Below are 27,229 nucleotides of genomic sequence, written 5' to 3' on the forward strand. Positions count from 1 at the left end.
GGGGTGGGGATTTTGAAATGGTCTTTTATTCTTTTTTCTTTTTTTGTTATTGCTTTTTTCATTTTTTTTGCATTGTATTACAGACCATTTCTTTATTTTTACATAATAAAGCCAAAAAAGGATTTAAGCAAAGCAGTCATAATATTCATTAAAACCTTACATAAAATATGTACACAAAACCAACAACCAAAAGGCTAATATACATAGTATACATAGTTACATCTCATTATTTACAACTGTTTCAAACAAAACTAATAAACATGTACCTCTTAGCAGTACTTTCTTTGCAAAATTGTATTAAATGTTAATTTCTAATCAAACTTTTACTAGCTTTTAAAAACTATTTCAAAGAAAACAAGAATGCCATCTGATGTAGATGAGTGTCTATGACTAATTCATCTTCGCCAAGACCGTGGTTCATTGTCATCATCCTCTTCATCATCATCTTGCAGCAATGTATCATCTACTAAGGACTCCTCCTGAAACTGAAAAACATAAGGCATACTGCTAAACATAAAAAGCAAGCATATTTCGTGAAGTTGAATTTTTCAGTCTTAACTTATTCTAAAAGTTCTCAAAAACAATGCAAAGGATTTGTGAATAACAAAACACTTTTGAATGGGACAATGCTGAACTGCAACACGTGTAACACTTATGTGAAGTGCATTCAACATTTTCAAGTCACCACTGTCAATAACATAGTAACAAGGTAATTTAAAAACTTTTAAAATGGTCATTTCAAATACCAGAATCATATGCTATCTGCTCTATTTCTGAAACAGTTCCACTCTGTTGTTGGGTCCCTAGGGTTTCAAAATTTGTATACTTTATTAGCCTATTCTATATATATATACAGCAGCCCAGGGATAATCATAGTGACAAAAACGCATTTAATTTTCATAGAACCATGTTGAAAACATTTCTTGTTAAAAGAAACCGATGTTTTGTCGAAACTAGTAACTCCATCTGGTATTTTTTAAACTAGCAACATTATAGGAGCACATTTTAATATCCTTTGAAAATTTCACCACAATTTTCATTTTTGAACATATACAATTTGAAAGCAAAATCTATCCGATGTGAATCCCATTCAATTCTTCATCTACAATGGAAGCATGTACAGCACAGCAAAGCGTGAAGCTCAAGTCCAGCTGCTTTTCTTTATCCAGTTATTCGATTTTATTCCATTTTGTATCAAGTCTATTTTTAAGATTTTAAAGTGTTAATTTATTTCATAGGAGTTCTCTATCTAGGAGTTAAGATAAAATGGTTTGCATTTTTAAAATTGGAAACACGTTAAATTTATGACAAAATAAGGACAAGAAGGTGGATAATTTCAAATTTAGAGGTAGTTGGTGGTGAAATCTGGCACATTAAGCACACGTCTTACATTTTGATAATTTTTGATAAGAAAAAATGTAAAGGGAGGTTGTGGACATTCCTTTTTTGTTGAGTAATGACAACAGCAGTTGCAAACCAGCAACAAAAGCATAAAAAATATTTTAATCACTCAAATAGATCAATGTTTGAATACGAGTTGTAAAAACTTTACAACTTTAACACTAATTTTGGGCTAATCCTTTTTTCCTTTACATGAAATACATTGTGAATATCATGAAAAATCAATATCTACTCACTTCCTCTTCATCAGGTTCCACTTCCTCAGGTTCAGCAGTTGTAAGAACAGCAGCAGGTTTGTGCCATGCCAGTTTAAGATCCTGATTATTAAACTTGGCTCCATGAATGGCAGCCTGTAATAGAGAGTAGAACTTCAAGATTCCCTTAAGAATACACTTAAACTATACAGAGGGTAAGAGGGTTTACTGTGAAGATTAACTTCTTTGTTCCTTTGACATGCAAACACTACTTCCCACTTTATCTCTTTTATGATACTACACCTTCAGTCACCTACAATGTTATTGGTGCCTTTGATAAAGATGAGTAAAACAGGCTGTATGAAATAAACACAGGTATTGATTCAATGGAATCAATTACACGTTCCTCAAAATTACAGATTTTAAAAACATTATCACAATTACTGGTACCCTTGTTTTCAGTGTTTTGTGCACCCTTCTCTTGCAGGGATAACAGCTGTTTTCGATACTGTTTTTAGAGATTGGAGAACACATTAGGAATGATCTTATACCATTCCTCCCTGCAGAACCTTAACAGATCCTTGATATCCTTTTTCTTTGCACTTAAGGACTACCCTCTTTAACTCAAACCACAGGTATTCAATAGGGCTCAAGTTTGGAGAGATGGCCATTGCAACATTTTGATTTGGTAGTCAATTAACCATTTCTTTGTTGATTCTGATGTATAATTGGGGTCAAAGCCTTGCTGGAAGTTTAAGCCTACTGGCAGAGACAACCACCTTTTTGGCTGAAATGTCTTGGTACTTGGTTGAGTTCACTATGCTGATGACCTTAACAAGGGCCCTAGGACCAGAGGAAGCTAAACAGCCCCATATCAAAATCCATCACCATATTTTAGAGAAGGTATGACGTTCTTTTCTGCTTAAGCATACTACCTTTGATGCTAAACCCCTGTTAGCGTGTGCAGCCAAAGAGTTATTTTTGTCTAATTTGATCAAAACAACTGGTTCCAAACCAAGTCTCAATGTCGTTTAGCAAAGTACAAGCTCTTATGTTTGCTAGTAAAATTGCTAGTAAAGACTGTTTTGGCCTGTGCACTTTGCATCACTGGACTCACAAACACACATTGCCAAATGTGTTGAAGAGTTTGTGCACTACATCCCAAATGTTGAATACCACTCTGTGTGAGTTCTTGGCACACCATTTGTCTTTAAACTGGCTGCTCACAACCCAAATTTGCAGTCAACTGATCTACACTTATTTTTTATGCCTTCTACTTCCAAATAACACAGATATAACAATATCTTTGACTTTGCCTGGTGTTGTCCTTTAATCCTGATGTCTTTCCCTCAAAGTTCCATGCTGACATTACCTTAAAGACTATTGCCTGTGAAACATTGGCAAATTGAGTAATCTTGACCACTGAACCTCTCTTTATACAGACTCTAATCATCCCTCTTTTAAAGTAATAGAGATCTGGCGATGCAGCCGAAATTATATACAACTAGACCTGTCCAGCATTATTTCCTTAATGCATGAGCCATAAATGGGAGTAATTCGGTGATTTCAATATACTTGGTGCCACTCATTTATCCCAGTGTTTTCAATTTGTCCACTGGTACATTCTTAAGTAACCACAATAATAAAGTTATATTTCAAATTGTACTTACAATTTCTGCTTCTGCTCTTGTCTTGTAGGTAATGACAGCATTAACAGATGAGTCATCAATCTGACAGTCTTCAATCTCACCAAATTGCTTTGAAAAAAGTAAAATAAGGTTTTAACGTTGAACACTATAAAATGTTAGTTTTATTAAGAGGACTTTACATAAAACATTCATTGCTAATGCAAATGAGGTGAAAGTTACAAATGTAAACCTTACCTTTTTTAAGAGTTACAAAGTCCTGTAAAATACCCATATATAAGCTAAAGGCTAATGTTAAAAAGTACATTCCTACTTCCTGTAATAAATAAAACCAATTCAGCCCTACCTTTAACTTCCCTATTCTACCAGGAATATCCTCATCAAGGCTGGCATCCTGCACCAGAATGCAAGAGCTAATTTCGAGTTATGACAGAAGAGACTGCAAAAATTATTAAAAATGCTACATATATTTACTTGAAAGCACATCTTAATGTGCTTTTAAAAAATAAAGGAACAAAACAGAAATTATGCATATGGTGGTGTGTCAACAGTCACCTATTTAAGAAACATGCCCTAAATTCTAGCATTATAAGAAAATAGTTAATAGCATATAAACACTAGTTAGCTTTCCAGACCAACTATCAGAAAATGCTCATGTTTGACAAGTTGTGACATGAGAATTAGAAGTTTCTTCTGAATTACTTTTTTTTGGCTTTAAAACAAATACCTCAAAAGTCTGATCAAGATATATTTGTAGGTGTTAAACCAACAGATTAAGAAGGCTAATTCCAGTACTTCAGAATTCACAATGAATTAAACATTTTTGTTCACCCCAATTTTTTTTGCAAGTATATTCTACTTTTTACATTAAGGCTATAAACTATTGATATGGCATTTTAACTTTTTTATTTTATGTTGCCTAAAGAAAAACAAGGCAACATAAATCTGCAGTATTCTTAGTAAAGGAATAGTTTTACACAAGCAAAAACACTGAAATTTCAAGATTTGTAACTGTTCAAAAACACAAATACAAGTAGAACATATCAACCACAGAAAACAAATCAATCTGGTTATCCTGCCTCTATGAAAGCAAATACTCTTACACTAGCATTTTTAATCATTAAAAATGAAATGCACCACATTGCTTCTTCAACCTTAAAAGAACCTACAACATTGTAGCACAAAAAGCTACAGAATTACTTTTAAATACAACACACTGCAAAATGTCTGTAATAGTTTTAAGCTTTTATTTTAAGCTTCAAATTACTTACTGCAAAATGTGGGAGTAAGTCTACCCTGTCAGATTCTGTAAAACCAGAAATCTCTAAAGCTCTTGGTCGGTGGTCCACTACAGCATGAATTGGTGCCCCTCTGCCCCTGCCACGAATTCCTCTGCCACGGCTCCTTAGGGCACCACGTCCTCTGGAGTGGACCCCCCTTCCACGCCCCGAAGACAAAATCCCCCTTTTGGCAGCCTAACGTACAAAAAATGTCCAAGACAAATGGAACAAAAACAGACTTGAACTTAAAACTGTGCAGAGATCTTACCAGGACACACTGCAACTAAGCACAGATCAGACCATGGCAAAGGTATTTTACATAGTCAGTAACTTAGATTAAAATGTGAAGTTTGGCTTCAGTTAAAAAGGTTACATGCATTTCGATGTACTTAATGGCCATCAATTCTTCATGACTTATAAAGTTCATTGAATGTACAAAATATTAATGAATATTCATTCATTCAAAACACATTTTCAAAAGTATAAAATGCCTATAAGATAAGCATTAAAGGGAGCTTAGAGTTAATAAATATGCACACAACTTTTAATTCCATCGAAATTTACAGGTTATATGCATAACAGGATACTTATGGATGAATTTATCTAAAAGTACTGACTTACATTTCATGAAGTACTGAGCATTCACATCAACAGTGAGCTAATGTATAAACGTATCTTACAAAGCAAATATGCCATAAATGGTTTTGTTAATTTTACGTACAATACTAAAATACAAATCCTGTATCCTTAAATTAACAGTGCCACCTTGTGGTTTCACCAAGGATTACAAAAATATTGCCTTCAGGCCTTTCATACCTAAAAGGTCAAACTGCAATATTTCATTCCAATTAACAAAAAACAAAATAAAAAAATCACCTCCAGCTGAAGTTGTGTGTATTTCTTTCTTAGTGGTGCAATATCTTCCCCAGCCTGCATTTTCTTATATAAATCCAGTTCAGTATCCAGGAGCTCCTTCTGTGTCTGAAGAGATTGTTTTAAATATACATAACACAAACATTTGACATGTCTTTATATATATATAGACATACAATATGTTTTACAACACTCCAAATGTCCTCACAGGTATTATAAAAATTGAGTGGCAGTGGGTCACAATGTAATTTTTATAACTGCATTATAAAAATTAAAAATCAGAAGACTTATGGGAGATGCAAGATGAAGTCAGTATGTCTGTAAAAGCAAGATGGATATTTACAGCAAAAATCTTACATTAACAAACATCTTGGAGGCCTTCATTAGTACACTGATGCACATTTATGTTAAAAATGTCAACCTACCTGAGCCTTGGTTTTTAAAGTTTTCTGAGGAACGCCACTTGAAATTGCTTTTATTTCATCATTTAATTTAGTTATATTTTTAGTCATTGTTGCCAATGTCTCCATAATTTGAGCCTTGTCTTCAGGTTTCATGGATTTGTTCTTCTCTATTTTTGATATTAACATCTACAAATAAATGAAGCATTAAACTCATGAAGTACATTCAAAACACAAAAAATTAGACTTTCAGAATTACATCTGTCTCTATCACAAAACTTTACACTTCAGTTTTGCTTAGGAGGGTAGGTTTGGGAGAACAAAGTAAATTGGTTATTCCCGATCTGGAATTGCCAATTGTTTTGAGACTTAGATGTCCAGAAACAAAATGCTGTACTATTTAGAAGAGAATGAATTATGTGGGATACTTCCTATGACATCCTTAGCTTAATATTTATTTGTCATCTGTCACCACATCCAACTAGATGAGTGGTGCATCTCACTCTAACATCTCTGGAAGCATGCAAATAGCAAGTCATGGTCACAACAACGAAAACCACAAATGGAAGGACAGTATTCAATGTTTCTTAATTCTACAATCGTTTTTAAAGTCTAAAGAGCGTTTTAGTTTACTTTTGGTTAAGATTAAACAAGTCTACTGAAGCACTTAAAACAATGAAAAACATTCCGTAAATACTACAGAAAAACACATCGTTTTTACCTTTTGTGTTTCAATGTTTTTTTCCAGTATTTCCTGCTTCTTCTTTCTAACATCTTGCTGGAGCCTTAAAGCTTCCTGTAAGATTAATTATTAAAAGTGTTTTATTAGCAAGATCTTTTGTTTGACAAGACAATGTGAAATGCTGACTTGTGAATTACGTAAGCCCTGAAGCAAACCGTCTGGAAATATGCCTCAATACTAACATTCTTTTCATTTAAATATCAACCTTTTTTTTATCTGATCTCAATATTACAGAATAGAATTGCCTTTAAGGGATTTCTTCAGAAGTTAAAGTATCCCAATCAACACTTATATCTATAACTGTGTATTTCTAAAGAAACTTTTCGTATTCAAGTCAGCTGGTAATATGTACATCTATTCATGACAAACGTTATATAATTCATGGTAAAATCTGAATTTATTTTGGCCTGGCTATATACAGTGCCTTTAATATTAAAAACTATGTGCATTTTTGTATTTTTAATACATTTGTAAAAATTCCTAAAAACGTGTTTTCACTTTGTCATTATGGAGTATTGTGTGTCGACTGATGGCATAAAAGAATCAATTAAAATCAGTTATTAAATAAGTCTACAACACAAAGTGTGGAAAAAGTGGAAGGGTCTGAATACTTTCTGAAGGCACTGTACATTTAAGTATTTTCATGTTTCAAGAAAACAAACTCAAGAAAACAAACTGTGAAAATATCAACTGAATTTGGACACTACCTTAAAATTAAAAATAAATTAAAACATTGAAAAGGAAAGAAAACCTACATTTGAAAGAGTTATAAGTAGAACTGTAGCAATATTATGAATATGCATTAGAAGCAAAGAGGTAATGCACAAGAAAGTCTTCTTTTATATGAAAACCACAAAACCCCAAAACAAATGAAAAACCTTACAAATCAGTGGTAAAAGTTTCTATATTAAAAATCCTAATGGTAAAGAATAATGCAGACTTGAGAATTTCCAGTAACAAACACTGACAACTGATAATCATCAATCTAGTACTGGACACAGACTTGGAAAAATCTGAAAAAGTTTTAATCTAAAAAACATCCTTACCAAAATTAACTAAAACTGCATTACTGTACTGGCATACACAATGATTACTTGCTTATACAAAATAAATTATAATAGTTTGGATATGCATTTAAAAATGTTGACCTGAACAAAATCTACCACTGAAAGGCTATTGTTTTGCTATACTATTTCAACAACCAAGTCAACAATGAGTTTTGCCATTAAAAATTCAGGAAGAAATTTACACTGTGCTTGCTTCAGGAACATATTTACCAAGGTATTTTTAATTGGCTAAATCTGTTATTTTGATATAACAATGTATTACAACAGCTTATGCTGTCCATTAAACTACCAATGAGATTTTCCAAACTCAAAACACACTACAGAGAAAAAAAAATATCAGAACTAAATCAAGCTTTTCTGGAATGGTAACACTATTGGAATCGTTCATTATATCTTTGACGACCCTCAGTCTCCACGACTTGCTGACAACTACTAGTGTCAATCTGTATAACCCATCAGCATTTGCACACAGTAAGGTCAAAATCCTTTCCTTGTTGATTTTACATCCTCAGATAATGTCAAGTGTTTGTGTGGTTGGGTAAAAGTCTCATCGACATTATACAGTTGACATAATATGATGCATTCATCTTAGATTAATTTCCAAAGTTCCACCACAAGTTATTTCATTCACTAAACAATGAAAATTATGAAATTGCCAAAGCCATCTGTTACTGCATTTTAAATTAAATTTATTTGGCCAGTGAATTGGATGAAGATCACAATTCAGATGTCCTTTTTGCAGACAACCCCCCCCAACCCCCTCCCACTTCTGAGAGTCTGTCCATCAATTCCTTTGTCCAACAAAGAAGCAAAATCTGAGAACTAAGTGGCAGTGAGACCACTAAATTGAAGTATTTTAAAATATTTAGTGTAAATTATGAGTTAAACACCGTCACATGTTTGTTATGGACTTTGTACTAAACTATTTTATAACGAAAAAAAACTACTGCTAAACAGTTGGAAAGGTGTTTACAACAAATATTTTTTGATATGAAGAAATGTGCCAAGTTAAATAAGTACAGAGGTCCCCAAGATGATTTAAAAAAGTTTTAATTATGTAGGACTAGGCTACCTTACCAATTGATAAATAAACACTATTGCATTACAACTGCCTTCACTGTGCTACTATACCTGCAAAGGCTGTGGGAAATTTGGGAAGGAAAATTACATTCTTAATAGGCTTTAATACAGAATTCTAAAAAATATATATTTCTGTACAAACTGAGCAAAATATACTCTCCCTTCAGTTAACCAAATACTAATTTTACAATTATTTTATATATGCTACTGTATGATGGAAAAAGTACATTAGGTTGAAGACAATGAAATCTTTAGTAACCTCTTAAACGCTGCAGAGAACCGAATCTTACCTGTTTTTTCTTTACAGCTTCCTCTGTACTGATGGTATTCACAAATGGCAAAGTTTTCTGAGCAGCTTTTAGGGCAGCAGGGTTGTAAACAGTTTTTGTAAGCCCAGTAGAAGTTGATAACACCTGCAAAATTTAAATGTTTACAGATTGTCCTAATACAGATACATTACTATATAAGAGAATTGCTTGTTCCAGAGATTCTTTTCTGAAAGCTTTGGCCTTTAGGTGCTACAATTCAGTTTATCAGGACATTTTTTTCAAACATTCAGAAAAATGTTAATAACTAAGCACTATATTTTACAGAAAATAGACAACTAAGAGATACCCTGTGCAGTAACAATGTACAATGGAAATGCAACAGGTTAAGCTTTACGTCAGTAGCTCTAATGCATTGCATGACACACAAGGTGCAGATGCCATATAATGTCTGACAGTAAAAGAATCTGAAATGTGCTACTTACCTTTCCTGTTGTAACGGATGTTGGCTTTGAAGAAAACCCCAATCTTTCTTTCACTGACAGTTTTGTGACATTCTATAAAATATTTATACATTCAAATATTTTGATTGAATGTAATATGGGAAGAAAATTGTCATTTGCAACATTGACAAAGGTAGATGCTAAAGCAGTTCTATACTTTTCTTACTCCAGGCATTACAAATATTGAACAGGGCAAGAAAAAAGTTTTCTGTGGCCACTCTGAACAGCAATCTAGTTTCTAGCTCCTTGATGTGTCTCACCGAAACTCATTAACCTTACTTAATCGATATACATGTTATAAATAAGAATTCTGCTCATGTCATTATGTCTACAATTTGTCTACAGTCTTCTATAAAACTCCAGTGAAAGTGCTTTCTCTTAGCATTGTTAAAAATAACAACGTGTCTCATACCGTTGTTACAGAGTGTTCCATTTACTGAAATCAAGTTCCCAATAACCCCGAGACAAAATAAAGATATTAGTTATATATTAGGATATATACATTTTACACACCTGAGAAGAAACTGTACTAGTATCTTGGGTCTGTGATGGCTCTGCGTTAGTTGTTGGTATAGGACCCAGACGATCTTTAACAGACTGCTTCAAGTTTGTCACAGCAGGTAGGTGAGATGAGGACTGAAGTCCCTATTTAAAATAAAAGGGAAACTATTTTCCTAGTATTTCTTTATTTCAAGTTATACATTTTTATATCTTAAATGATTTTCCAGTTCCAAACTATTTCATAAAGTATTATAAAGTACCTGTGATGGAAGCTGTGTCTTTGCTGCAGCATCTTCTCGATGCCAGAAAACTTTGATAAAGCGATTATTAAGCACAGCTTCGGTGCTTGAAATAGCTCTTTTGGCTTCTTCATGTGTTAAAAACTGTATTAAAGCACCTTCTGGATCATTCTGATAAGCAACCTAAAACACAGTAATAACATTTGATAGTAAACCAAAGGGAAAAAAAATCCATGTCTCTCAATTTTCACACTCCTCAAGAGTAAAATGAATTGTGTTATCTGACTGTCACACTGTTGCCAGATTTTCCAAATGCAAAGTTGTAAAAAAATTAAAAGGAACATGTTATTTAAATATTTTTCAAATAAAACATTTACCAGTAGTACAAATTCTAAATAAGACACGGTCATCAGAATTCTGTGCAATACATTGAAACAAATTTTTTAACTGTTTAAGATTCTAGCTCTCTAGTAATTGTTGCCATTTAATCTGAGACAAATACATAATTTTCTCAAACATGATACAGATTTTGTAGTCTTTGCCACCTTTACAATATTCAAATAAATTAGAATACAAATAAGCCCTTCCTATGTAGAAGAATATTACTCTTACCTGAAGGTTAACAATGGTTCCAAATTTACTGAAGTGCTCATTAAGCTTGCTGATATTATTAAGCTCCAAGGGAATTTTTCTAACTTCCAGCTTAGCATTTTCAGACCCAAATGGTATCTTCTTTTGAAATCCTTGGTTATTACACTTATTGAAATTTTGCCTAAGTAAAAAATACATTTGGTATTAATGCATTTTCGGACACTACTAAATAAAAATTAACTTAAAATCCACATCTAAAGCATACTGTGATAGCAAGCATGAGCATTTAAAAATAGTTTAATTATAAGGCTTGCATACACAGACCCTACATACCATGAGGTACAATCAAACTTTAGGAGTTTTGTTTTTTTTCGGTTTCTATGGGGACACAATTAGATATTATTAAATATAAACCCATTATTACCAATAAGAACATATTGAAAACATCAGTATGTCTTAAAAAATAAGGCACACTAAAATTAACTGTCTAGAGTATAAACCAAATATAGATCTTTATATTTTTGATAAGTTTAACATTTTGCAAAATCAGATTTTTACACATTTTTTTATTGTTATAATGAAGTAAAACTCATCGCCCCCATCTTTTTAAACTGTAACTGTAAAATTACAACTGTACCTTATGGTACAGTGTAACTGCTTACAAGTCTAAGAAGTTTTCTGGTGTATAATCCGTATTTTATATAGTGTTAAAGGACAAAAAAAAATACACAATTAAATTAATAGCTAGATATACTGAAAGACTAGTTTATTAAATTGGCATAATTTGTTCTGAACAATTTTAATCATACACATTGCTCTGAAAAGTTTATCTACTTTTGAATTGTGTACCACAACAACATTAAGATACAGTAAACTTAGGTTAACGACGATGGATTTAATGGACAAACCCTGCTAAAAGAGAATTTTGTCTGTAAATTCAGAAATACATACACATATTGCAACATTTTGCAATAGGCAATTTGTTACGATGGGTGTGTTTCTTATGTTTCAGAACATTTAAAAAATAAAAAATGTACTAAAATGACAGCAATGTGTAAAAAAGTATTGTAAATGCACATATAATGAAACAAGTTAAAAATAAATACAGAAGTACATAACTACGTAAGTTTAAACTAAGGAATATCAATGTTAGGTCAAAAGATACTATAGAACACGAGGATAACATATGAACTCAATGCAGATAGCAACCCAGGAATTAACCCAGGGCCTCAGCACTGAGGCAGCAATGCTAACCACTGCACCAACTCCCTCCCCCTCTACTAGTGCTTTAAACTGAATGTATACTGTAGTACAACGTTTTTAATTATAGCATTAGAATTCAGAAAAAAATACTCACAAAAGGTAATTCCTAAAAGGACAAAACTGACAATTTACATTTTTTAAGCAAAAACAGAGCTGCTAAGATACATTTTCTAAATTGAATTTCAAATGTCCTAAGAACAGTTTGCAAAACCTGCATGTTAACATTTAAATTGCAATATTTGTGCTTATCTTACTTGTCAAACCAAGGTTTCTTTGGAGGAATGCCACCATCTAATGAAGCTGATGTTCTTTTTCTGGACTCTGATTCAACAACAATTCTCATGTTGTTACTGTTAGGTTTTTCTGTAAAAGGTTTTAAAATTGTAACTCAAACATTTTAATAATGACTTGACAAAGTTAAGGTTAGAAAGGGTAAGAAATATTGCTGGAAATGAAAAGCATGGGACACAAACAGCAAGGCAGTTCTGTTGGGCATCAAGGCGAAACATATTCCAATTTAAGGATACAAATGAGATAAAAAAGATAAATTATTAAACTTAAAAAAAAATCTAGTTAACACTTAACCCAGGTACCGCCAGGTTGGTGCATTCATCTTCCACTCTAGGTTTACTGGAACACCCCTCACCCCACCATCACATCATCTTTACATACATTATATGCATTATGTCCAGTTATGTAGAAGACCAGGTTTTTTTAATTTTCAATCAACAATACTGATTCACAGAAGTATCATAATAACAAGCAAGTGCTGCCCTTACATACACTATCTTAGAAACTAAGAGGTTTGCACAAAAATGTTCTTCATACCTCGATGTGGAAGATCCACTTCACCCAGTGTTAGGCCTATTAAGTTTGGTCTTTGGGCATGAACTCTGTGTCTATAAACGGGTCTTGAAGTGCTGGTTATGCTTGGTGCTTCAGGATTATATACATCAGTTTCATATGTTTCTGCAAATAAAAAAAAATGTATACACAATAATGTAGGAGTACCTGATTAGACAACATCTTTATTGTGAGAAACACTCATTTGAAGACCCTTGCTTAAAATATTGGATCTGACAATTATAAAGTAGTAAGATAATTATTTTATGATAGAAAACAGATCTATGGAACATGCTTTCCATTCAGATGGTTGAGATTGGGATTCTGGGCTCTTTCTTAAGTAGGAGCTGGACAAAATCTTAGATTCAATTATCTAAAAGCCCAAGACTTGAGAGCTTGGGATCCCTTGCTGACCCCTAAAGCAACACAAATTCCATAGAGCTACAGGGACTAACTCACATCCTAGAGAGGTTGTACACATGCCACCGAGGAAAAGTGTAGGCTGAAGTTACATATAAGAAGTGTTCACACCCTACATAGTTTATGGCATTAACAAAGAAATAAGGTATTACAGAAATAACAGGCATGGCTAGGGGATGACTTGGGGAAAAATCTTAACACTTACAGGGGAACTGCAGTCACAATTTCTCAGACTGGTTAATAAATCTCAGTAAGTAAATTAATTTAAGGTATTGCAAAATTTTACTAGTTCCAAATTAAGCACAAAATCGTGAACTATGTGCAAGTGCTGTATGGTCGCCATGTTGCAACCGCTGGTCTTACCATGGGCAAGACAGAGTTTGTGAGAACTTGTGACTTAAGCCAGTCCTTCCGACTCACTAGTTACTGTAATGACTAATGCAATGAGCGAATAAGTACAGGTTGTGCATCAGACAGAAAAGTTCCAACATCATCTACATGCAAGTTAACAAGTAGTATTTGTCAGCAAAACCATTTAAAAATCGATATATTTCCATATTTCTATTGGATTAAAAGAGAATTCACAAGCTAGCTTGTTTACAATACAAAAGTGATAGAGGGTGAATTGGAGATTTTACATGTTATTGTGTACATTTTACTTTCATTGTGGTTTGAAATGCACTCATCAATACCAATTCTTTCTAAGCCCGAAATATAAAAATAGCGTTGCAGTAGCCCTTTAACATTTTTTGTAAAAGATGGGAAGAAAAGAAGAAGAAAGAAAAGGTGCAGGGGTGAGACTACAAACCAAAAATAACCTACCAATTAGAGAACTGATGCAAAAGGCTACAGGAAGTTTGGAATCTATATGGTTAAATTCATGAATATTCTCAAGGCTTAACAGTACATGTATGCTATAGACTACCTAAAGCAGACAATCATAGTCAAAAGAATTTACTGTATGATGAGATCTGGTAGACATGTAGCAAAGAGACTTTCCTGAGCAATATCACTTTTACACAAATTGGGGTATGTTGTGATGAGGAATAAAGAAGCCAAAATTGTTGTAGTATAAATCTTGGGCAGAATTCAAAGCTATAATGTATAAATATTCCAAGTGTAAACTATATCTTACTGATACTGGAGCATATAACAGAACATTTAGCACACCTCTTTTAAAAATGGTTTTCTTCCACTTGCCAAGAGTATTCAGAACTTATTTTAGAAGCAACACTACTAGTCATTTGTGAATCATTGTAGAGAAAAAAATTATTGTTGCAGAAACAAAAGCTACTGATGGTAGTTGTAAAATGTGTCTGTTGTCTATTTCCCACTCAAAACTTCCCTCATCGGAAATCTGAAAGGCTTGTATTTTTTTTGGTTTTGTTCCAAAACGGACTTCTGTTTAAAGTGAAGAAACACAAGCCCTTGTTTTGCTAGAAGATAAACTTTTTTTCTGCCACTGCAAAAGTTCACTGCATTTCATACAATAATTTAAATTGCTTGTCCAATTAACAATCATTAAGTGAGCTGTTTATTACTTTAACATTCTCCTTTCCTCAGTAATCCCTTCCCACTTCTGGAACTTTACCCCCCAAAAAAGAGCAAAAGCATAAACAGCATCATCTAGTGGCAATTCCAAGTAATTACATATAGATTCATTATTATCTTCTTAAACCAGTTTGTAAAGGCACTAACTATGAAAGACTTTTCCTCCATAATCTTTGTTAGAACCAGTGAGTATTTTCTTTTGATGCACACTTTAAACATTTAGAAACTGAATCTAAAATAAAGGTTTATTTTTAGAATTTAAAAAGAAAAGCAGATTATTAAGGAATAATGAACAGATGAATGAACACTTGTTCAATGAAGGATGTTTATGTTTATGGATGCGTCAATTAAAGAAACCCATAATGGGAAGGTGTGAAATAAGTGCTAACACTAGATCTATTGGGGTGGATCTCCTATTTATTGTAAAAACATTCACTTTTTCTTTTCATCAGTATTTCATCTCTGATTTTTACTAAAAAAAACTCCATAAACCTTAATTTGGTTAATTTACACTGGAAATTTATCAAATTTATTTGGTCTTTTAGTAGTAGTATAATGATGTGCTGTAATAAAACTAAGAAAAACATCTGCTGGACCAAGCACAACAGTACATTTTGTAGGACTGATCATAACAGACAGTATGAACTGACCAACCCTGATATTGCTTCACGTCTACAATGCTGCTTTGAATACTTTAGCAATCGTTAAATGCAATTTAAATTAGTGCAATTTACTATTATATTTCAAAATTATTGCTCTATGTGAAAGCCCTAAATTAAACAATCTTGTCATGAGCAAATTGGAGTTTGCCATTTTAAAACTTAAGAAAAAAAATACCTCCATAGAATAAACAATAAAAAGTCCAATAACCAGACAAAACAGAAATAGAAAAGTAACATAAAGCTAAGTCAAACTGCTTTACTCTATTTACAATACTTTTAACTTCCATGTTTATTATGTATTAAACTATAAAAACTGGCATAACACCTTATATGTGACTATATAGAATATGTAATTATATGTACTGCCATCAATGTGGTCACAAACCTTAATTCAGCAGTTCTTAACTGCTATAATCAGAGAAGAGGAAACAGCTACATCCCAGGGCCTAACCTAGTCCTTTATCACTGGTGCATGCAATTGACCTGCTGTTTTTTTTTCCTCAGTCGAATCCTTGGCTTTCTTGGCTGCTATGGAGTATCAAAAAAGTTACTACATTTATAAGTATTACTCATTCTAAAGGCAAAGCCAGTTACTCTCTCTGAATGTTAGAGCCAGTCTGACTGAAGCCTTATACCTGATCCCTTATGAGGAAATTATATTTGACAGATACCAAGTGACCAAACAGGTCAAGAAACTCCTAGAAAGAATCAGACAATTCTTGGGTGGCAGTACCCCCAAACCCTTTTGGGGACTTCACAGTAAAAGGGAGAGACCTCAGCACAGTATAAAGAAGACTCTGCATCTTCTCTCTCTGATCCTCCAACAAAGAAGCTGAACAATGAGTGGGCTATCCTTGGGCTTTTCCTTGGTTTAACACAGATGTGCCAGATAATCTGAGAACTCAAGAGTGATCCTAGAATTTAACAATTCTAGGATTCTGCTCATATACTATACCTGTAGGCATACCACTTTCCTTTTTTGAGGTATCCACAAAGCCTAAGCAATTACTTGTGTTTTGATGGACTTTTTATAGGATTAAATGTTTATTCTTAATTAGAAAGTTACTTTTTTGTTTTGCATAAGAAAAACAATGTTTTAAGTTTTAAAAGTTTTAATTTTTTACAGGAAACATGATAATTTTTCCTCTACAGTATTTGAGTTTTATTTGCAGGTTACTGCTTCATGTAAAGTGTAAATGAATATTTGATCATCTCTTAAATCTGAAGACATTTTTCCTTTGTTCCACTACCTCAGTGTGCCAGGAACAAAAAAAATCACATACTTATTCATGATTCATTCACATTCCTAGCCATAAAGAGCCAGTGTTCCAATATCTGAATATTGTATCAGAGTGATTTTTGCATTTTTTCTTTATATACCACCATTTATAGTTTAACAACATCCAAGATAAAGCATATTCCATAAATACAGCATACGGCACTTTGTGTTACCTCAAGACTACTCTGACTTAAGAGGTCTTAATAGGCTTTCAGTTCACAATGAATAAGTGGAAATGACAATATATACAATGGTGTGAAAAAGTAAGAATGAAAAACCATGAAAAGGTTTGTCTTCTTTTTACATTTTTGGACAAAAAGATATTTGATAATCATTTCAACAATACTGATAGATAAAGGTGATCTAATTTTAGAAAATAACATTGAAAAATCACATTGTGCACTCATTTGTACAATTTAAATCAACAGAAATGCAATTTCCTCATGCAGAAAAAGTTAGTACACTCCTACCTTCATCATTGCATCAAATGCCTAAAATTAGAATCAGGTGCAAATGATAAGAACATCATTAGGGAGTAACTTGGAGGGCACTGCCTTATATAAACATCAGAAAGCTGTGGTCTGGTTTTGTCTTAGCAATTGAGGTGTGTGACTACATCATGCCAAGATCAAAAGAGGTCTCTGAGGCCCTCAGAAGAAAGATTGTTGATGCCATTGTTGATGGTCTGGGAAGGGTTTTAAAGCCATTTCCAGCAATTTGTAGTCAATCACTCCAATTTCCAAAAGATAATCTACAAATGGAGAAAACTTCAAACCACTGACAATCTATCCAGGCTAGGTCATCCCACCAAATTCAGCCCAAGAGCTGACCGAAAGATGCTGCAGGAGGTCTACAAGAACCCCAGGATAACAAGATGGGGTTTAAAGGCAAGTCTTGCCTCAGTTAATGTCAAAGGGCATGAGTCAACCATCCGAAAGATTCTGCACAATTGGCAAGGTCAGGAAGGAAGAAGCCTCTGCTCTCAAAAAAGAATATAGATGCATGACTGAAGTTTGCCAGACAACACCTAGGTGAAGATCAGGACTATTGGAACAATGTGCTCTGGATGGATGAAACAAAGTTAGAGCTGTTTGGCCACAATGCCAGACATCCTCTTTGGTGAAAAACAAAAACAACCTTTGACCAAAAGAACCTTATACCAACTGTAAGGCATGGTGGTGGAAGCATTATGGTTTTCTGCCTCAGGGCCTGGGCAGCTTGCCATCATAGAGTAAACCATGAATTCCACATTGTACTTGAGGAGGAAGTGAGGCCATCTCTCAAAAAGCTGAACCATAAGTGGACCTTGCTACAAGACAATGACCCAAAACAACTCAAGCAAATCCACAAAAGAATGGCTCAAAAAGAAGAAATGGAGGGTTATCAAAAGGCCAAGTCAAAGCCCAGATCTCAACCCCATGCTGTGGGGGAACATGAAGCGGGCAGTACATGAAAGAAAACCTTCAATCATCGCAGTTGAAGGAGTTCTGTAAGGAAGAGTGGACAAAAATTCCTCCAAATTGATGTAGGAGACTGATAGACAGTTACAAGAAATTCAGGTGGGTAGCTGCATCAGCATGCGTAGGCTGCTAAGGAACAAGTAATAGGTTTATTCCATGCTGAAAAAAAGAAGAAAGAAAACAACGTTTCAGCTGTGGAGCCTTCTTTAGGTGTGAGCAGTGTGAGCACCTGAAGAAGGCTCCACAGCTGAAACTTTGTTTTCTTTCTTCTTTTTTTTCAGCATGGAATAAACCTATTACTTGTTCAATTACAAGAAATGCCTACAAGAAGAGGTTTATGCCAAAGGGGGCGACACCAGCGATTGAAGCAGACAACTGCATTCCACAGCAGACAACTGCATTTCTGACTTTAGACTTTCTGAGTTGGAATCATTGTTTTAATCTATTCATATCAGTATTACCTGAAGTAAAAAGTGGAGGTTGAGTCTGAGGAGGATGATGAATCCCCGATGTGACAATTGTAGGTACTGAACTTGTCATGGAGTTTGGTGGGGCATCCATTCCAGAAGGCTGGAGAGGTGGGAGAGGAGGTGGAGGACCTTAAGATTGGAAAACAATTTTAAACTCAGAATATAAGGAAACATTAGACTCACTGGTAAGTGTACAAAAAGAACATCCAAAAATAAGAAAAAAATGAATGAGCGTTAAAAATTAAAGCATAGGAAAGCATTTGATTTATACCATTAATGCTTATATTTACCCGTTACAGGTGGAAGACTGGGAGGTAAAGGACCCGGTGGGGGCACTGGTGGCCTCAAATTCACAGGTGGTGTCATGAGTGGGGGTGGAGGAGGTAGGCCAGGTGGGGGAGGACCTTCAACAACAGGAGGGGGCTGTCCTTGAAAGGGAAGAATGCCTGGCAGATTCACATCTTCTACAACAACTGGATCACTGCCATGGTCAAAAGGACACATATCGCCTCTCATGCAGAAACCCTTTTCTGGAGAGAAAAAAAATCATGAAAGACTGAAGACTTACTCTACATTCTTTACTGCACAACCACAGCTTCATGTCTGGCAAGTAAAAAAGAGTTGTGCTTGGGATGTTTTTTATTGTTGAAAATTTCAAAGATCACAAAATTACCTTCTTTTGCCCATGAGGTTCAACAAAAAAAAATCTGGCAAGTTTACTGTAACTTGGTGCAATGCTCACTGGAAGTTGCATGCTTTGTTTTTATAAATTAGAATTTCTTCAGTAAAGAAAATGGATATTTTGCCATACCAAAAATAATCATTTTAATTGGGTATCGTCTTGTGTTTTGTTTTAAAAGACCTTTAAAATACAACTTTAAATATTGTTTTTCAAAAAGTTCATAAACATATCTGATGAAACTGTAATTTACCATCATAGTCTCGACAGCGTTTTCTTTGTGGAGGTCCTCTTACATATGAGCCATGATCCAGCTGATCTTCATGAAACTCTGACCAGCTTTCTGTGGTGCTGTTGCCGTGGTGAGTTGGCGCTATGACAGTAATGGTACTGCTTAGTGTTGGGACAGGGAAATGGCTAGAAGAAACATTTGACACTAAGGTTCCAGGAGTATAGTTGTTTTCTGAAGGCTCTGTTCTTTCAGTTCTGTCATGCTCATACTTCAATTTCCCAGTGTCTCTTTCTACATATAAAAAAACAACAAAAAAAGAAAGTGAGGCCATCATAAACAACTTTCAAAAAACAAGATATTAAATGGGCATTTATAATATTCACAACAATATAAAAACAAAGCTATAAGTGTTTTATATAGAATAGTGCACGAAGTATAACTTTAAAGAAATCTGCAATTTTAATATAAGTGCATATCTGACTATCAATGTTCAAATATTAACATAAATGAATCTCTTTCAAGACTACAATAACTCCCTCAGTAAAATAAATCGATACCTATGAAATGCCAAATGGACCATTTAAATAGAGTGAAAAATTACCTCTGCTTCTTGTTCTGCTTTGGCTTCTAGATCTCGTCCTACTTCTCTCCCTGTCTCTGTCACGGGGCCGATCCTTGCTCCAGCTCCGGCTGCGGCTCCTGCTGTAGCTGCGACTGCGTCCTCGCCTCCGCGTATACCGATCCCTGTATGAATCCCGCCTTGAAGGATTTCGGTCATAATCCCTTTTGCGTGAGCGATCATCTTTCTTACGATCATCTCTGGTTCTATGTAGAAAACAAAATCACCAAACCTTCAAGATACATACAACTTCCAATAAAATTTAAATCCATGTTACAAAAAGGTAGAATGATTAAAATCAGCTAAGCAATAAGGCAAACTAAGGGGTAGAGTGCTGCTTTTAAAAGTGAAGCAGTCTCAGAGTTACATGTTTGAACAAGCTGATATGTTAATACTGCATTTAAAATAAAATAAAAGCAATTTGTTGTTCTGGCAATTCAGAAACTAATTTTTATTTGGACATTTTTCCATAAGAAACATTTTTGCCTTGAAACCACACAGATGCACCTGCAACAAATACTCCGAAATCCTCTCAAAGAATTTTTTATAACGGGAAGTAATTAAACATAAATGAAAAACATCAGTATCCTTGAAAGCTGGTGCCAATCCAGTGCATTGGAAATAAATGTGACTAAGACTAAAGAGCTTCTATTCAATGCTGAAACCGATGGAGGGCAATTTTTGCAGTCAATAGTACTCAATGGTAAGTCTGTAGAGATTGTGGAGAGTTTTAAATATCTGAGAACACATACTGATCAGAGGCTGAGTTACACTGAGAATATAGACAACATCTTTAAGAAAGCAAAGCAGAGGCTGTTTTTAAATTCAAAGACTCAAGAACTTTAATGTTTTTTTTTTCAAAATGTCCTCGAGATGGCATATAAAACCCTTGTTCAGGGCATCCTGGCATTTAACATGACAATTTGGTATGGAAACCTGGGGTTGAAAAGCAAAATCAAACGGTCCAGGATTGTGAAAATGGCGGGAAAAATAATCAGGACACAGCAGCCCACTCTATTCTTCATATTCATAATACTCCCATAAAGAAAACGGTACAGGATACCAAATTAAAACAAAAAACATTTATAAAAAGGAACAAGTAATAGGTTTATTCCATCCTGAAAAAAAGCAGAAAGAAAACAACATTTCGGCCATGGAGCCTTCTTCAGGTGTGAGCACCTTTGCAGCATACGCATGCTGACGCAGCTACCCACCTGAACAAGTCCTTTGTCCCCTCTGAAATAAAACTACTCAATGAAGGTATGTAAACTTATTTCCCCCTGTACCTATTAATGTGTCCAACTATTTAGGGATCCAATACTGTTTTGATTTAATATGATTTTATGCGACTTATGTTTTGCTTGTGTGTTTTGTGCTTCTGTGGGAGAACCCAAAGACAAATTTCCACAGCAGTAGACAATGAAGTATCCATATATAATTCTATATAGCACAACTATGAGATTCTGTATAAATTACACATCACTAAATCACTAAACATCTACTTTTAAGGGTAGAAACAATCATGTACACCAATAGCAAAAGTCCTCAAACAAACGACAGTACTTCCATACTTCAGGACAGACCTGAAATCTTTTTTATAGTATTAATAAAGGCTGTGTTTTGAATCTCAGTAAATCGGTATACCAGGTTCACATCAAGAAGCACATTTGCAATTACATTGTGCAGTTTTGTTGTGAAGGTTTGATTTTGATCTGAACCTTTATAACAGGAAGGTATGACAAATTTTAAAATTAATCCATGGGCAAAGATGTCCATGTTACAAAAAGGTAGAATGCATGTAAAAGGTAGAATTAGATAGATTATCTTAATACTAAATGTGTGTTACCACAAATTCTGGTTACATGCAACCTGAATAATATATACATTTACAAAAAAAACATTTCCCACAGAAAAAAAATCAGATTCTTATCGGGACTGATCAATGACAACTGGTCAAATGTCAATGGACATTGGTAGATATTAAATTAAGTTTTAAAAAAATGAACAATTAAGCAGCCTTCACTTTATTAATTAGCCTTCTGTTTAGTGTCTTAGTTTTTCATTCATATTTTAAGGTTAACTGTGATACATTTAAATTTGTTTACAAAACACAACCTTTAACTTGTCTATCCAACATCACATCCTCCTCAATCATCACACTAAGAGGGCTTTTAATAGTTTTGTATTGTGTTTGCATCTTTACCTGCAAGCGCAAGATTCAGTATCTTCATCTGATTGGTCCTTAATTTAACAAAGACTGACGTGAAAACAGAATAAGCACAATTAGCTGCTCTCACCTGTTGTCTCTGTACCGTGAGCTGGATTGTTGTGGGCTGTGATTTAATCTTCTTGAGAATTTCTTTTCTCGTTCTTCATCTTTGCTTAGCTGTCACAAAAAAAAGAATGCTTACAAGTTCCCATCCATGGACTTCTAAATGAGTAGAAGTGAGTAGAAAATATGGACAATAAATGCTCTTTTCAGTTACTCTGGACTCGGACAAGAATTATTGTGCAATTGTTGGAACTTGCTACAACCTTTAAGTTTAAGTGATTTGTTCACATAAAAGAAGATTTAAGTATGGGGATTTAAAACTAACATCAATGGTAAAGGTTGCTTCAACAATATAATGTGCTACCAAAATGATATGATTTAATAGCATAAAAAACCTGGTAGTGGTAGGCACTGACCAAAGATAAGAATGCCGCTGTGTAGAATAAGTTATAATATGATAAGGTCTTAATTTCCATTACCAAATAAAATAACTAATATAACAGACTTGGATTTTCCATGTAAACATAATGAAGCACAGCAGAAATCCAAAGTCTGAAAAATGAAAGAACGTGCAGTAGACGGTAAGACTGAGTGAGAAACAAAAAAGACAGCTTTTTCCAAAAATTTCAGGTTGCGAAGTTTATGCTGTAGGGTTGACACAGACATTTTCATGTTAGATCGACTCCCAAGCTGGTAGAAAAAAAAAGTGCTAAAGACAATGTATTAGATGTATTTACTGGCTTTAGAATGTCTGTAAAACAGCTCTTGAGAAACCTGATGCCTTACACTAAGGGATCTCAAACCTGGAGGCCCACACACCTACTGGTTTCCATTTCAGCCAACGTTAACTACTTATTTTGAATTAAGGCTTCAATTAACAAGTTGCTTGATTGGAATATAAGTTTTCTTCTACTGAAAAATGTGGAATCTCACCTACGAAATCCAGTAGTTAAAAGGCAACCTCCAACATGTTCAGACAGTTCAAATTCATTCTAGTAAGTCACATAAGTGTTCAATTGTGTAGCAGCTTGACTGGAACAAACAAACAGTGGGTGTGAGGGCCTCCACTATAAGGTTTTGGAACCCCTGCTTTATACCATTCTACTTAACGCTTTATCACTGTTGACCTTTTTCACACTCAGCACTGTGAACATTCTTATTTTTCTTCTTCTTCTTCTTTTTTTCTTTATAACTTTGACAGGACCTCTCTATATACTAGATAAATGCCTCACTGCTAAAAATTAATTTGTAGATCTTGAAATAAAAAAAAAACTTGCCTATTTTAATTTACTGCAGTTCCCTGTACCATCCTACAATTTAAGAGGAAGCACAGGACATTACAAGAGAAACTATCAACTTTTAGCCCAACTAATCTCAATTTCCTTCTGCTAATGACAAAGAATTTTGGAGTGAAATTAAACTATCTAGGCACCTGAGGGTGTTTTTTGCAGTTATATTTTTTGCTTGATCCTCACATATGTTAATAGTGCAACTTCTTGTTATATTATGACATAACTTGTATTGGATACTCTTTAATTACTTCTCTTCTGTGCAACAATGGTGTGAAATGCATGGTCAGGTCATCACTGCTAATGAGAATTTCTTGTTAATTGACTATTCTGGTTTAATAAAGATATATACTTTATTAAAAGCATGGGTTTTTGTGATGTATCCTGGCTCAAGTATATTCTAGGCTTACATCTTTCATACACAAAGTTCCACTTTTATTCAACGGTTGAAGCAGTTTCTCACTTCTGCCTGATCTACTGTGGATGAATTAGGTTATGTACCCACTTATAAATAAACCACTTTTAAATCAAAGCACAATATATGTAATTATTGAATCTCCATACCTGCACTGCAATTATTTTGTAGAAGAGACAGAAACATTGACTGTTTCTTGATTATATGATAACTTAAAATGTTCTTAGATCCTATTTCATTTACAGTTTACAACATTATAAAAACATACAATTTGAAGACTAGCACAGGTTCAACTTTAAAGAGGAGGTTTCTATTAAACAATCTATTGATGTGTCTTGTTGTCATCGTTAGCCAGCTCTGGAACAAAAATAACATTACACTGAACACAATATTCATGTCTTTGCTTAAAAATCCCAAATAATGCATTATAACAACATAGTACTGTTAACAGTGTATCTAAGTCACACAAATTTTCCTTCTACAATACTTGCCAAAATTTGGACTGAATAATGTGGCTTATGCTTTTACAATCGTATAAAGATTGTTAAAAATCAACCCTGAGTTTCTGAAATCCTTAAAAGATATCTAAACAGGGATATCCTTCTTTTAACATTCCTGATAGGATTTAATTAAGAAGTTAGAACTTTAAGATAAAAAGTAGTTTTATCTCACAAAGAACTGTTGATATTGAAACCCTCTTCCACTTCTTATACACATATGCAACAATACTGAAAAACTGCTCAACACCAACACTGCCACAAAAAACTATCTTGCAGATACATGCTTTTTCAGATACTATTAGAAGTACAGAGTGCAAAAAATATTCCCATTTTAGTGCTCCTGCATATCATCATTGGACACTAAGTAACAACAAAACTCGTTTTTCTCGGGGTGTGCTCAGGAATTGGTAAAATTGGTGGGAACAATCAGCTGAGAAATTAATTAGTTTAAGTAACTTTGTTCTAGTGCGAATTACAATGCTGTTTTTGATTATCGGAGCATCTCCAGTAAACAGGAGATGAAAAAAAGGTTCTGTAACACTACAATAAATCATTAAAACCAAGTTTTATTCTTCAGTATTTGTAAAACAAAATGTAACTTGTCATAAACTACAGCCAAACTGGTCTTCAATATATAGACATATGAAAGCAACCAAATTATCTGAATAAACGACATCTCAATCACCTCTTCTTTTTTTAGGTCATCTTTTTCTGGCCGTTGATGAGCCTCTGTTCGTACAGTTGACGATGGCTGCTCATATTGAGGTAGATAACTCTTTGTATTCACAGCTTCGAAAAGTTTATCTACAAAGGTATGGGTTTCTGTAAATACAGAAAGACAAAAGTAGCAATTTTAGCTCAGAAAAGCTTAAGACTTAAGGCACATACACAGTATGTAACCAAAAGGTGCATAAAACACATCTACATACATCTAATAAAATAAGCACATTGTGTTGCAAACGAGTTTTTAGATATAGTCTTTACAGTATAATTAAGCATTTTTGCTACATTTGGCCACAAACACTCCAGGATAAAACACAAATTTTATTTCTGATAAATCCTTAAACCAAATCCTCAATTCTGTATCACTGAGATTATGTTCATATACTGAAGCTGAGTTAAGAATCATTACAGTGGCATCTTGAACCATACCCACCTTTTTGAAGAAATACATCCAACTGGTCGATGCATAGTGCTTTCAGTTCTTTCTCCGTTTTATCCTTTTTCACTAAGGCAACAACATATTTAGCTAGGGCAGATGGATCAGCATCACATCTGAAGAGTAAAACGCAGCAGCAGATGATAAAATAGTCAACATGCATACCTACTGCACAGAAAACTAATTTAAACATTTAATGTAAAAAAAAATCAAATAAGTGATAATGCTAAACAATGCTGGAGTTTATTTTGTTAGTGTCTACATTTATTCTTATTCATACGTTACATTAGCTAATACCCTTGAAGAGCGGAGTGGAGGCTTCGCCATACAGCCTAGTGTAAAGACCATGTGTAGGTAAAACAAATGAACTCTTCAGGAGCTTGGGTTTCCCAATCCTTAGCCACATATGTGGTTTTACGAAAGAAGAAGTGTATGGTAAATCGAAATATTAAAATACAGCATTCGAGACATTTTCTTAAATTACTGGTGTCAGATGCATAAACATTTAATATCTGCAGCTATCGATTAGTCTCTAAAGTAAACAGCACAGAACAAATTAACTTAGTATCCTTAGACGACCTGCATAGACAAGAAAAAGATCGGAGTCCCTGCATCTAAGAAATATATTATGAACACGAGTTTTACTTTCAATGTAAAAACAAAGTCTCGCTACACTCTTTCAGTAATACAAAAGTTAACAGCTACTTACATAGGTTCGAGGGTCTTTGAAAGCCAAGACTTCAGAGCATCAAGGTTTTCTATGATCATTTTAGAAACTGATCAGCTCTACAAAAACGCTTTCAGGGCAAAGCCCCTTCCGAGCGGTAAAAAAGATTAAACAAGGAAAACAAATGTGCTTTTTTCCAACAGCAACTTGCAATGTATGCCGAAAACCCCCCAAAAAGGCCCAACGGTACCTATAGAAAAGCAGGATCGTGGTTTTGGCGGATTAGAACACTGTATTTGTTTTCCGTCAGTTTGCTTAAGATAGGATAAATTGGAGGTTACTTCTTGTAAGAAACTGAATTATATAAAGGTAAAATAATTCACGTTAGCGAGACTTTTTTCAGTTTCCTTCACCTCTTACTCCACGAAAATGGCGGCCGTTTACTATCATTGCAAGGCAAGAAATCGCGAGATGATCACCCTCGCCTTTTGCCTGTGTTGTTACGTCACCAATATTAAAGATTACTTCTTTAGAAAAGAGGATGAGGGCGTATTTCTATTTAGTTAATGAAATGACCATTGCATTGTTCTTAAAATAAGCCTTTCAAATAAACCTTACCATACTTATTTTTAATTTTAATGATTAAGTTTAGACAAGGCATTGTA

The 27,229-nt window shown here is 34.1% G+C and overlaps 1 protein-coding gene across 1 annotated transcript; it reads right to left on the reverse strand.

The window, feature by feature from the left end:
• On the reverse strand, window positions 1-27,030 carry rbm26 (RNA binding motif protein 26). Its single transcript, XM_088913104.1, has 22 exons — window positions 26,607-27,030; window positions 25,895-26,013; window positions 25,424-25,560; window positions 22,560-22,648; window positions 20,245-20,468; window positions 19,665-19,934; window positions 19,023-19,262; window positions 18,724-18,861; window positions 12,876-13,016; window positions 12,302-12,410; window positions 10,806-10,965; window positions 10,215-10,376; window positions 9,967-10,098; window positions 9,436-9,507; window positions 8,975-9,097; window positions 6,517-6,591; window positions 5,820-5,984; window positions 5,398-5,502; window positions 4,513-4,716; window positions 3,266-3,352; window positions 1,638-1,751; window positions 1-485 (listed from the first exon to the last, which is right to left on the reverse strand). Exons 1-22 carry the CDS (start codon window positions 26,663-26,665, stop codon window positions 396-398), a joined length of 3,015 nt encoding a protein of 1,004 aa, XP_088769230.1. The 5' UTR covers window positions 26,666-27,030; the 3' UTR covers window positions 1-395.
• Window positions 27,031-27,229: the final 199 nt, after the last annotated feature.

Source organism: Atractosteus spatula, chromosome 4 (assembly GCF_055471065.1).
Source record: "Atractosteus spatula isolate fAtrSpa1 chromosome 4, fAtrSpa1.hap1, whole genome shotgun sequence".
Classification (NCBI taxonomy): Eukaryota; Metazoa; Chordata; class Actinopteri; order Semionotiformes; family Lepisosteidae; genus Atractosteus; species Atractosteus spatula.

What these genes read in the sequence shown, in the direction of transcription:
- rbm26 (XM_088913104.1), bottom strand. Translation starts at nt 26,665, where the DNA reads ATGATCATAGAAAACCTTGATGCTCTGAAGTCTTGGCTTTCAAAGACC. An exon ending in ACGCTGTCGAGACTATGATG is followed by an intron (nt 19,263 to 19,664) that starts GTAAATTACAGT and finishes TTTTCTCTCCAG; the next exon opens with AAAAGGGTTTCTGCATGAGA. An exon ending in ACTTACTCCCACATTTTGCA is followed by an intron (nt 3,353 to 4,512) that starts GTAAGTAATTTG and finishes CTTTTTTCAAAG; the next exon opens with CAATTTGGTGAGATTGAAGA.